This window comes from Mus caroli, chromosome 9 (genome assembly GCF_900094665.2).
Source record: "Mus caroli chromosome 9, CAROLI_EIJ_v1.1, whole genome shotgun sequence".
In the NCBI taxonomy this organism is placed as follows: Eukaryota; Metazoa; Chordata; class Mammalia; order Rodentia; family Muridae; genus Mus; species Mus caroli.
The window spans coordinates 116544894-116558531 of NC_034578.1; the positions used below are offsets into that span (position 1 = coordinate 116544894).

General features: G+C 48.0%; 1 protein-coding gene across 3 annotated transcripts in view; it reads right to left on the minus strand.

Moving 5' to 3' along the window:
- Positions 1–13638, minus strand: part of Ulk4 (unc-51 like kinase 4) — a 283269-nt gene that overhangs the window by 178791 nt on the left and 90840 nt on the right. For all 3 annotated transcript variants that reach the window (XM_021173385.2, XM_021173384.2, XM_021173383.2), the window contains exons 24-28: positions 11953–12074; positions 11759–11815; positions 6454–6505; positions 6266–6360; positions 440–491 (exon numbers count right to left, since the gene is read on the minus strand). In XM_021173385.2, the coding sequence (XP_021029044.1) occupies positions 440–491; positions 6266–6360; positions 6454–6505; positions 11759–11815; positions 11953–12074 (378 nt within the window). The remainder of the gene's footprint in view (positions 1–439; positions 492–6265; positions 6361–6453; positions 6506–11758; positions 11816–11952; positions 12075–13638) is intronic.

Sequence of the window (13638 nt, forward strand, 5' to 3'; positions counted from 1 at the left end):
GAGAGAGAGAGACAGAGAGAGAGAGAGAGAGAGAGAGGAGAGAGAGACAGAGAGAGAGACAGAGAGAGAGAGAGACAGAGAGAGAGACAGAGGAGAGAGAGAGACAGAGAGAGAGACAGAGAGAGAGACAGAGAGAGAGGCAGAGAGAGAGACAGAGGAGAGAGAGACAGAGAGAGAGAGAGAGAGACAGAGAGAGAGACAGAGAGAGACAGAGGAGAGAGAGAGACAGAGAGAGAGACAGAGAGAGAGACAGAGAGAGAGACAGAGGAGAGAGAGACAGAGAGAGAGAGAGAGACAGAGAGAGAGAGAGACAGAGAGAGAACAGAACGTATGCTCATCAAGGTGGTACACACTTGCAAGGCAGGACGGTGGTGAGGACCCAGGTCCCCAGCAGCACCCAGACTGAGTAGTCAATTCTCAGTGACATAGCCTTACTCACCATTCTGGCTTTGAACCAAGGAGACCAAGGGCGGTAAAATATAATCCATGACCTGGAAGAAAGGACAGGAGGCTCTAGCTCGGAGCTCTGCACAGAAAACAGGTGTTGGGACCAGCCCTAATACGTCCATAGCTATCAGAGGAGGGAGAGGAGAGCCTGAGGTGACTTGGGGGGTGTAAGACATCATCTGGGCTAGCAACCTGAGGGTGCAGTGATAGGGAAGGCATGGTGGCAGGCAGGAGAGTGAGGCAGCTGGTCACATTGTATCCAGGGTCAGGTACACAGAACCTAAAAGAGAGAGCCCTTTAAACCCAGATAAAACCAAACAAAAGAGTCAGGGCCTGCAAGTCTGTGTTGAGAAAGGATTCAGACTCTACAGCAAATTAATAACTTCAATAACATAGTAAGTTAGAAAGCCAATTCCACACCACCACCCACTCCACAAAGACTCAACAATTCACTTCTCTGTGACTGATTACATGAATAGCCTGGGGAAATCTCACAGTTGTACTTAGTGTTGGGGGGTGGTCAACTCACAAAAGAACGCAGACAGCATGACGGTTCACATTTGAAGGAAGGCGCTGTGCAACCCTGCACACATGTTCAGAGACCTTCAGAACTATACTGCCATTTTGGCTTTAGTTAATGCTGCTTCTCCTCACTGCCTCAAGGCAACCACAACAGTGTCCACAGTGACAAATTCTACCTTCGGAAGTAACCTCCAGAGCATGGGAGTTTAAAAATCTAACCCAAGTGCTAGCAAAGAAAAGACTGCTCCCGTTTAGCTCACCAGCACTGATGTCTTTATCAGAGGCTTTTCAATAAGAAACACAGGAGGGCTGAAGAGATGGCTTGGCAGTTAAGCACACCCTCTGCTCCAGAGGACCAGAGCTTGGTTCCTAACACCATGTTGAATGGCATGCAACTACCTGTAAGTCAAGCTCCGGAGGATCCAGCGCCCTCTTCTGGCCTCTGTGGCACCTGCACATAAGTGTACACCCTGGCAAGATGCACACACCTACACACATCAATAAAGTAAGAAAATACATAAAAATGTATTATGTGAGCATTAGTGTCCATTCAGCAATTCACACACACTAAAGGATGGAAAAGTAGAGAAGTGGGGAGGCCGTGGTCAGGGTGAGTTATATGAGAAGTGGGGAGGCCATGGTCAGGGTGAGTTATTCAAGAGAATGAATGAACTAGAACAGAAAGGAAACAAACAGTAGAAAAGCCATCTGATAGATTTTATTAACTCTGTCTTTCAAAACAGGGTATCGTCTTTCAGCTTCTAGTACGGGGAAGAAGAGCACCGCTCCTTTGGCAGAATATGCTCCTGAGTATATAACAATGACCCTAGCAAAATGGAAAACATAAAATACAACTGAAAATAATATTAAGTAATTACGGTCTTCAGGGCACAGGGTCAAGAAGTGTTTTTGGTTCCTGGAGTTGTTAGGAGGAGGAGGAAGAGAAGGAGGAGGAGGAGGCAGCGGCTCTACAAGCAAGTTTGTAGACTTTCCTCTCCCTGCCCACAGACGTCTCAAGGGTGACTGTCTGTACTTTACTGGCTGAGGGATGTGTATAACTGACACAGCCTAATATCAACACACATGTGACTCCTATGCCAACACCATCAGGTACAGAGCTTATAAAAACAGAAAATAAATTATATAGATGAGCTGACAGTGTCCACAGGGGTCTCATCACACTGCTATCAAAGCACAGCAGTTCCTTCGGTGTTAAGTATGTTCATTTACAGACATGTGCACACACACACACATTTACAGATGTGTGCACACACAGACATTTACAGATCTGTGCGCACACACACATTTACAGACGTGTGCACACACAGACATTTACAGATGTGTGCACACACAGACATTTACAGATGTGTGCACACACACACATTTACAGATGTGTGCACACACAGACATTTACAGACGTGTGCACACACATTTACAGAGTGTACACACACACACACATTTACAGATGTGTGCACACACACATTTACAGACGTGTGCATCACAGACACAGACGTGTACACACACACACATTTACAGATGTGTGCACACACAGACATTTACAGACTGTGCACACACACACACATTTACAGATGTGTGCACACACACACATTTACAGATGTGTGCACACACACACACATTTACAGATATGTGCATACACAGACATAACCATAAAGGTTGGTGAGCCAGGGTTTCTGGGGAGAGAAGGTATGTTTGATACAGCCACTGGGTATCAAATGTTCGACCCTGTGATGCCCTCACAGGCATGCTGGGTGCTGCTTCTCTGCCTTTGCAGACCTCCCTCGCTTGCTTTTTAGTGCTACAGACCTGAATTTGCAGATGGGGAGGGCCTAGTATGCTCACTTGAAAATGACCTAGAAAGAATCAAACCATCTAGAGACAGTAGGCAAGATGGAGGTCTAAATCCTGAGGGCAGGCTGGCCTTTCTGGTCTGCCCTGCACCCCTCGTGCTCATGCTCCCACTCCTTCCCCCACCCCTCCTCAGCATCTGAAGGAGGGCTGAAGGGGAACAGACAGCGCCACAAGGGGGCTGAGGTCAGAGGGAGCTGTTCAGACAAACAACCTCAGTGCGTGGCACGGGGCCCAGCCAGCGCCAGGGCAAATGTGTTATCAGTTGATATTTCAGTATGAAGGCTTTTCCATAAAACTGCATGCACTTCAGTTTGTGTATTTAAAGCAACACTGAAAATGGAATCTACAGGCCTCAGCAACACCAACCCAAGGTTCTCACAGCAGGGGGTTAATTACATTCCCCTGAATGTAGGCAGAACTCTATAATCACACTGGAAAAAAAAATCCATGTCCACTCTGCAGGGGTGACCGGGCTCCGGTGGAGAATACAAGGGTGGGGCACCAAATAATACATAGAATCCATCCAGGTATTTTAGAAAAGGACTGGTTTCAACAAAGTGGGGGATCTAGCAAAGGATCAGTGAGATAAAGCTGTCTCCCTAAGGCGACATTCAGACCTGAGTGGGTCAAATGCTAATCCACCACCTGCTGGAGGGGTTTCTCTGACCACAGTATGCCTCACCAGTAACGGTGCCTCTCCTGGGCAGAGAATAAAAGTAACCCGGGCACATAACTCCATATCTCTATAATGGCATCCTAGAAACAACAGCCCCAAGCACCTCACAGTGCCCAGGAAGACATTGCTCACTTCTCTCTGACTGCAAACTCCATTCTTCCTCCCACCTCCTCCCAACACTGTCAGTTAGGGTCCCAGCAAGGTCTCCCTGGCCAAGTGAGCCTGACTTGAGGACAATCCCTTCAGGCGTCCTTTCCTAAACACCTTCCCCGAGAGAGGGGACGCCTGCTCAGCTCTAGGCCTGGTCAAGCAGAGCCACATACACCCTCTGCCTCCAGCAGACACTTCCCATCCCAATTAAGTCCCCATACACACTCAGCTCAAGAAACCTGTCCTTACACAATCAGGCACAAACCAGCAGACTACTCAGGACTGCCTATCCTGAGGATCTCCTATCCACAGTTCGCCCTGCATTCTCTAGCCTTCCTTTAAAGAGCTGGTTCACAAAAAAATAAATCTCCACATTGTTTCAAGTTACTGAGGCCAGAAAGGAGGGGAGAGAGATAAGGGAAGAAAAACACTAGTTACACTTAATCTTTGCCTAACTCCCACCTGTGTGACCAGGAGGGGCGCTTCACCCATGTGGCACCAATTTCTGGATGCTGACAGAAGTTACCAGAAGCAGGAGCACTTCCCTCCTCTACGGAGGTCTGGTTGTCCCAGCTTTGCACACTTGACAGGTTCAAACTAAACAGTGCTTCCTCTTCTTGGAAAGGTCATAGAAACATTCTTCCGTGGGGCCAGTGGGACCATTTCCCTCTGCTACCTGATGCTGTTTGGGGCTAGCTCACACTCACTGTCTCTCCTTTTATACAGTCTAGGACACAAACCCCAGGAATGGGGCCACCCACAGTGGGCTAGTCCTGTGCTTCACACACCCTACCAATGCACCAACCCCCTACCATCAGTTACCATATCCAAGACAGTTCCCTGCAGACATGCCCAAGAGCAACCTGATCTGGACAGTTCCCCATGGAGACTTGCTCCCTCCCACTGCGATGCTACATTGTAGCAAGTTGGCAATTAAAGTGAACTTGTGTTGCCTTACACCTCCCTCCATTGTCAGGTCTCTCCACACAGTGAAAGGTGACTCACAGGTGCCTGTACTGGGTGGAGCTGACCTCCATGTGCCCACTGGAACTAAATACCCTGACAACCCAAAGCAGCAGCTGGGCTGGCTCCGTGCTTACCAAGAATTAAATGCAGTTAGCTAGGCAGGTATCGATCAGGAGCCTTGAACACGGTATGTGCTGAAATCTAAGACAATAGAGGCTCCCTGGGGTGTGCATTCTTTTCCTCATGCATTCCACTCATGCCCAAGAAGAGATAATTAGAAGATTTCCCATGAGCCTCAGCATTAGAGAGCATTTTTATGAAGCAGTAACATGGTGACGATGCCTTTCCTATCATAATTGAGGCTGTCGTGGCAATAATTAGCACACTTGTGTTTCATGATTAGAAAACACACTAATTAAATTTCTATTTAAATGCAATACAGATATTTATAAACACTGGATCTGAACAAATTAGCCATGAGGTTATTGTTCATCAAGCAACAGGATCAATAAGTAACATCTCAATCAGAGACCTGGGATGCACTGGACCCAGCGCCATGGCGGTGACTGGCTCCTTCCTGTTAGGTGTACAGGGAAATGTGGACCAACTCTATCCCTGCACACTGTGATGAGGTATGAAACCCCCAAATCCTAACATTATTCAAGCCTGAGAAGACATCGGGGAGCTTCGAGAGCTATTTCTGGATGAAAGTCTGTGGTAGAAAGGATGGACTCTGGCAGGAGGCATTCACCACCAAGTACACACGACAGGACCCTTGGGAATCACTGGCTCCTGCCAGTACAGGCGTCCAGTGAGCCTCTGATACGTGGCTCTGTGCAGGTAAAGGGATATGACTCTCCACGTTGGGCAATACCAGCTCTGCCACCAAGGCCTGGCCACTTATCCACTCCTAGAACACAGAGAAGTCATGGCGTGCAATGTCTCCTGCACATAGAAGGCCGTGGCATGACAGGGTCTCAGTTGAAGAAAATGAGGCTCCTAGCTGAGCCCAGCATGAGCATCTGAGGAGAAAGGAACGCACACGGAGGCTTCAGAGAGGACACAGGACGACCGAGCCAGGAGCACAGTGTGGCAGATGCCACAGAAAGGCATGTGGCTGACTTCTGATTAGCAACTGCATGAAATGCACATAAACAAACACATCTGCAGGGACCAGGAAACTGTAACAGCAATGTAGATGTGGAGAGAAAACACACGCAAAATGTCTACAAGATGTCTTCCTATGACAGAAGAAAAACAACCAAAGTCACGAGCAGTGGCTGAGTGGGCAGCCACAGTGGGAGCCAGAACCCTCGAGGGGCTTGCGAAGTCACAAGTCACAGATTGACTTGTGCATGCAGCCTGAAATCCCAGCACTAGCGAGGCAGGGGCAACACCCCCAATGTCTGCAAAGCCCTCCTCCACAGGCGTGTGCTACCACAGGAGAAGGGGGAGGAAGCAAAGAGACAGTCGGAGAAACTCACCCACCCACCCCCCAATCAAAACTGGAAGCAGCTTTCTGGGGCTTTCCCCACTTTCCTGAATGGTTTCTCCACGGGATGAACACCTGTCAGCCCAACATACGTGTATACAGGATTATCAAGCAAATCATGGAGGGCTTCCCGAGAAACTGACCGTCGAGCGGTAGTCGGCCAGCAGAACCGGGTACTGGATCACTGCTTCGAATGCCGACAAGGTGATCTTGATGAACTCCTCAGATGCCACGATGCCTAGGATGATCGAGACCACAGAGGTGGTTACCGTAGGTGTCTGCCACCCAGGCCCTTCATGATGCATGGGTGTCAAAGGCCCGGGCTGCTCACCTATGGCTCCGTCTATGTTGGTTTCCCCCAAGTCAATTGACTTAATGTGACTCTGAAAAAAAACAAAACAAAATAAGTATTCAATAAATGAGGAGCTCAAAATAACTCTGAAATAAAACTTAGGTAGGTAGCATTTTGTCTGAATCCACACCTCTGATTCTTAAGTTCATGGGAAAAAACTAAATATAGGGCTAGAGTGGTAGCTTAGCAGTTAAGAGGATTGACTGCTCTTCCAGAGGTCCTGAGTGCAACTCCCAGCAACTACATGGTGGCTCACAACCATCTCTAATGGAATCTGATGCCCTCTTCTGGCGTGTCTGAAGACTGCTATAGTGTACTCATATTCATAAAATAAATAAATTTTAAAAAGCCTAAATATATATATATATATTATACACTTTGTAATCATAGTTTAAAATGTGCTTATATAAATATATGTAGTATATTCATATATATGAATAGTATATACCTGTGGCTCAGTGGTTAAGAGTTCAGTTCCTAGCACCCAAGTTGGATGGGTCAGAACTGTAACTTCAGCTCCAGGACCTCTGACACCTCCTCCTGGACGCCACAGGTATTGCACTCACATGTACACAAACCCCACACACAGATATATACATATACATAATTTAAAAGAAAGGTGTTGGGGTTTTTTTTAAGATTTATTTTATGTGTATGTATGGTCAAGCAGAGCCACATACACCCTCTGCCTCTAGCAGACACTTCTCATCCCCGTTAAGTCCCCATACACACTCAGCTCAAGAAACCAGTCCTTACACAATCTGGCACAAACCAGCAGACTGCTCAGGACTGCCGTATCCTGAGGAAGAGTGAGGAGCAGAAAACAGCACGTCAGGGCTGGAGAGAAGGTCCAGTGGGTAAAAGGACTTGCTGCCAGGCCAAGGGCACCTCGGAGTTTACAGTTGTCCTTCCAGGAGGCAGAACAGACCCCACAGCAAGATGGGAATGGGTGTTTACAGTCAGTGCAAAGACAGAAACTCCTCCCCAGAACATTCGCAGAGCTACAAGTAAGCATTTGGTCATTTGCTCTACAGCATAGCAGGATACCATCTCTGCTTTCTCCACAACACAAACCTAGAGCCATCAAGAACTTGCTTGTCAGAAAGCTTCGCACAGGTTGGGGAGTGCCTTGGCTGTCAATCTACACTTTTATAAACCAGCAAGGTCAGGAGAACCTACAAGTCCCTCCCTGTCCTAGGCTCATGAACCAAGAACCTCAAGGAAGGAGGCAGGAAATAAAGAGCCACCCATTCATCTCCCTTTGTCTTTCCTTCTTGTTTTCTGGCCATAGCCTCCACAGCACGGGGAAGGAGCAGTTAGCATTTGGCTAATCCCTGCCTGGTGAAGGCCAAAGATGAAGGCCCAAGATGGTTTAAAAGCGACCTGCTCAGTCTTGGCACAACAGCAGACTCCTTAAGACCCAAACTTCATTTAATTGGGGGAAATGTTTATATAAAGCTAATTCTAGTCTCATATCCCATATGTAATTATCTAGAATGTTCTACCATAAAAGGAGCGGAGTGAAGAACTGCCCCAGCAGTGTCCAGCTTACCCAACTGCTGGGTTTGTTGGGTTTACTTCCGGAGCAGAGCTGAGGGTGGCAGGAAGCTGTGCGCCTGTGAGGAAGGATGCCATGTTCCCTTAGCTACACAGATGGAGTCTTGACACCCCACCCCAAGTCGCCTTCCATTTTCTGCACACTCTAGAGCAGTGGTTCTCAGCCTTCCTAGTGCTGCGACCCTTTACACAGTTCCTCATGTGTCAGAACTGTACTGCTGCTACTATTATGAATCGTAATATAACTATCTGATATGTGACCCCTGAGGTTGAGAAACACTGCTCTAGAGCCTCCTCAGACCACAGGACCCAGTGCAACTGAAGCAGAATTGCATACAGCTGGAAGGGAATCTCTCAAGTTGTCACAGCTGCTCTGATGAAGATGGTAATGCCCCTTACATGACACAGCAAGCTGTGGCCTGGTGCCATTAAAGACACACAGGGCCACTTACCCCCAGGTCCCTGCTTTAAGGACCCTTGTGATAAGTGAAGACACAGCAACTGTGGGCCTTCTTCATACCCGCTTTACCCAAAGCCAACAAGTTCTGGTGTATGCTGTTCCTGGATACAGCGGGAACTTAATACCTCACATCGAGGCACAGTTTTTGAAAGCTAAACTATAGTAAGCCTAGTGTGGTGGAGACTACTTGGACACGTTATAAAGAATACTGACAAGAATGTTGAGCTCCAGATGGAACAAGTAGAGCATTTCTTCACAAAGCTGAGTCAGGGAGGCAGTCCAGTGGGACAAGTGCTTCCTGAACAGGCACAAGGACCCAAGTTCAAAGCCCAGCACCCGCACCAAAGCTGGGCACAGCAGTAGCAGTGGGCACAGCATTGGCAGTGCACACCTGTAATCCCGCAGCAACAGTGTCCTTTCTGTTGCTGTGATAAACACCATGACCAACAGCAAATTGTGGGAGAAAGGGCTTGTTTTAGCTTACAGGTCACAGTCCATCACTGAAGAAAGACAGCAGGCCAGGAGCTTGAAACAGAAACCATGGAGGAACACTGCTTACTGGCTTGCTTCCTCTGGCTTGCTCAGCTAACTCACTTCTCCAACAGGCTCACCTGCCCAGGGATTGCGCTGCCCACAGTGGACTGGGACTCCTACATCACAGACATGCCCACAGTCCAATCTATTCCAGGCTATTTGTCAGCTGAGATTCCCTCTCACCAGTGGAGCTGGGTTGTGTCAAGCTGACACCTGGAGCTTACTGTGAAAGACTGGAAGGTGGAGACAGGGAGACCTAGACACTCTCTGCCAAGCAGCAAACTCGGGGCTCCAGAACAGACCCTGTCTCAAAGGATAAAGTGGAGAAAAGATCCAAGGTCAACTGACATGGTCCAGCCCTGACATGTCCAGAAGGCAGGCACATTGGCATACATGTATGTAGTTGTACACATTGTTCCATGTATGTATGACATTTAGCAAACTTTTGCTAACCAAAGAGAAAAACAAATGTTTTCAAAGCTTTAGATGTCGGCCTCCACTTCCCATTTCCGGGGGCTGGAAGGCATGAGGCTGGCTGGTTCCCTCCGATGACATCAGAAGGACACAGGAACTGGAAGAATATTTTTGCTAATTTCTAGGAAGATTAAACTCACAGAAGCAACATCTGACTCAATAGCTCACAACAAATGCACAGATAACTGAACCAGGTTGTGGATTAGACAGTGACCTGTGCTTTCCAATGTCACTCAACACCAAGATGGTACAAACAGATACCATGAGAAAGCCATGAAGGTGTTCTAGGAGCAGCCATGATGCACACTGAGAACGCTGCCTCAACTCGGAAGATGGCCCAAAGACCATCTCATTCCTGCGTGACTGTGTGCATGAGTGCGTGGGTGCCTGTGTGCCTGCGTGTGCATGTGTGTGTGCATGTGCATGTGTACATGCCCGTATGCATGCGTGGTGCCCTTAAACAACTTTCAAGAGTTAGGCCTCTCCTTCTATTGGATGGGTCTAGGGCTCAAACCCAGGTCATCAGGCTTAGCGACAAGCACCTCTAACCACTGAGCCCATCTTGCCAGCCTCAAAATAAGAAGTTTGCCAGCTGGGCGTGGTGGCGCACGCCTTTAATCCCAGCACTCGGGAGGCAGAGGCAGGCGGATTTCTGAGTTCGAGGCCAGCCTGGTCTACAAAGTGAGTGCCAGGACAGCCAGGGCTACACAGAGAAACCCTGTCTCGAAAAACCAAAAAAAAAAAAAAAAAAAAAAAGAAGTTTGCCATTGTGTTCATCTAAACTCCCGACTGAGAACCAAGACCCAGAAGTGTGAAGGGTTTTTTCCCACACCATAATAAACCAAGCAGGTTGGTTTTAATTCTCAACCAACACCTGTATAGAGGCAAACCTACAGAAGACCAGCAGAGAGCAGACCTGTTCCTGGAGAAGAAAGAGGCCCTTCCTTGATGTGGCCTCCATTCTGGTCTCTGAGCCCATGTGGTGCTCTGTCCCTGAAATAGGTGCAAACAATTCTCTCCTGAAAATTCACAGCGGCTTCCCTGGTTGTTGAAACTATAAAGTGTGCTCATTGCAAGCAGAGAAAAGTCCAGACAGTAAAAGAGGTGGGGAAGGGAGGGAGGGGTGGGGAGGGAAGAAAGGAAGGGAGGAGGGAGGAGAGGGAGAATAGAGGAGGGGAGGGCAGGGGAGGGGAATGGTACTGGGTCAGAGGGAGAAGAACACACAGAAACACAGGCCACACCTGTTTACTCAACACTGTGTGAAACTCCACGGCACGCTACAGGAGACAAGACTGTTCTAGACCCTGACATGTATGCCATGTCCTTACAGCAGTCTTGGTAGGAGAGAGACAAAGAGCTAGTTACAGGGGTGGCAGATGACTGGGGTGGTGCTCACAGATGCAGGAGAATTCACGGCCCACTGCACGAACTTCCTAGACTTAAGGATTTCATACCATGAGAACAAAGTTGAAACAGAGCCCCAACACTTTGACCTCAGACACCTCTCTTCGATGTGTGTCCTAGAAACATCACCTTCTCCTCCAGGAAGAACCTTCTAGAAAACAACCTCACTCACTAGCAGCAACAACAACAATGTTTTCCCAGAAACAATGATGCCGAAATGTCACGGTGCTGTCTGTGCCGCTATGACACCCTCAAGACTCCTGGGCTTAGTGTAGACAGCAAGGTCAGGCTCCAGATGGCGAGTGACAGGACTTAGAGTGTCCTGCCTCAGCATGCCCACACCACACACTGTCACTTCCTGGGCACAGCATCATCAGAAAAATCTGTGTGTGCAGACCCGGAATGAAAGTAACAGGTCAGCTTGTTTTCACATCTTCCCACATTGTCAAAAATAAGTGAAAAAGAAAAAACGGAGCACAATTGAGTCTAACTTAGCAAAGAAAACATCATCCTAGAGAGATGTGTGCGTGGCTGGCACCAAGCCAGTTAGTAGCACGGAATTCTCAGCCCCCGACTCCCACCCATGTCTGTTCAAATGCCTAACTCGCTATCTACTGAGTGTTTACGTGGGCTTGTTACCCTATTAGGGGCTGTCTCTGAACAAAATACATTATCAGGAGAGAATGTATTTTTCCCAAATGTCAAATTTTATTACAGAGAACAGATAAAAATATAAAAAGGTCACTTCCCTACAAACAAATACCACTGAGCCTTTCAATTCCTCCCTTCTCGCACCCGTGCTGCAGCCATCAGCAATGGCAGTGGTGCTGGCCACACATGGCTCCTGCTACTCACAAGAATAGTTCCGTAGCTGAAGAGAAACTCTTCGGTCACAACTTGAGGTCGAAATACCTGTGGGACAAGATTTCCCACGGATTAGATCTCCAAAGCCATGAGCACATCTAATCCAAGACGAATGAACGGAAGGCTCTGGTCGCAGTGGAGGTGGCTCTGCTCTGGGGACAAGCATGGGGGTAGGCATGTGTTACCTGCGACATCACCAGGTGAAGCACCACAGGCATCATGGGGAGACACATCTTCAGCTGCTTCCCCTGGACCGTGGATGGGTGCTTCCGGCCAGACACGTTTGCCAGGGCATTGAGAATGTCGCCTGAGAAGTACAGCAAGAGAGGTATGGTGGTAAGAGACCTCAGAGGGGCAGGGGCCTCTGGCCATGGGTCCATCACAACCCAGCCGGTGAGATGATTCGCCTTCAACCTACAGCACTGGGCAGCCACCAAGCCTTCCGTTCACTTGTGTGTGTGTGAGAGAGAGGATCTCATGTAGCCCAGGCTGGCCTCCACGTCAGTATGTAGCTCAAGGCAATTCTCCTGCCTCCACCTCCCAGACGCTGGATCTACAGGCAAGTGCTGGTGTTTTCTCTGTGCGCCACTATGTCTGGTTCTATGCAGTGCTGGGAATCAAACCCAGGGCTTTGAGCATCCTGGGCAGCAGCTCTACCAACTGAGCCACATCCCCAACCCTCCCCCAACACACACACATGCTGGTAACACAGGACACTTGTGGCCTCTGGGGACAGAGTGTGACGGTCTGCATTGCCACTATCAATAACTGACTTCTAGCCTAGACATAATTTATAAAGAGATACGGTACAGTAGTGGTCTGAGACTTATTTGTATTTTTCAAATTGATTATCATTGCTTATTGCTTTAGAAAACTCATTTAAAATTACAGGTAAAGAGATTGTAAAACACAATTTGAAAAAGAAAACAAAGAAAAAATGAAAATAATGTTTAAAACTTTTAGGATTTATTTTATTTTTATTTATTTGTGTGTGTATGTGTGTGTGTGTGTGTGTGTGTGTACACATAAGTGCAGGTGCCCAGAAGAGAGCATCAGATCCCCGGGACCTGGAGTGCAGACAGTTGTGAGCTGCCATGTGGGTGCTGGGAATTGAACCACGTGTTCTGGATGAGCCGCCAGAGCTCTTACCTGGTGAGCCATCTCTCTAGCCCAATTTCCAGCATTTTTCTGGCTGAATTGTAAGGTGCTCAGTTTTCAATCATTAGGTGAGAACGTTCCTAATTTACAAGTAAGAAAGAGTTGCTGACAGTTACGGCCACGTTGCCTTATTCCCACCGCTGCAGAGCTGAGTCTTCAGCGTGACGGCTAGAATCTAGCTCAATGTGCTAAGTAAACACTTCGGCCCTAGAGCCGCACCTGCTGGGAACACCAGGGGAAGAAACCCACCCCTCCTCGAATCACTTTAACAAGGCAAGGCATTTCCTCCCATGCAGGCAGTGTCCTCTGCTGGTGTGGATCCGTGTCCTTGTGTCCTTACCAACAACGCTTCTTCAAACCACCCAGGTTCTCAGATGCTGAACTATCAAAATCCATGACATCAAATTTTAACAGGTTAGAAACTTAAACCTGTATATAATGTGGTATACCAGACGTGGTGCTGTATATCTGAATTCTTAGCATTTGAGGGACTGAGGTTGGAGGATCAGAGTTCAAAACCAGCCTGTGCTACACAGTGAGTTCAATTCCAATCCAAACTTTGTCTTAACAAAGGAAACAAAAAACAAACAATATCAATAAAAAACAAAAATAGGCAAGCCGGGCGTGGTGGCGCACGCCTTTAATCCCAGCACTTGGGAGGCAGAGGCAGGTGGATTTCTGAGTTCGAGGCCAGCCTGGTCTACAAAGTGAGT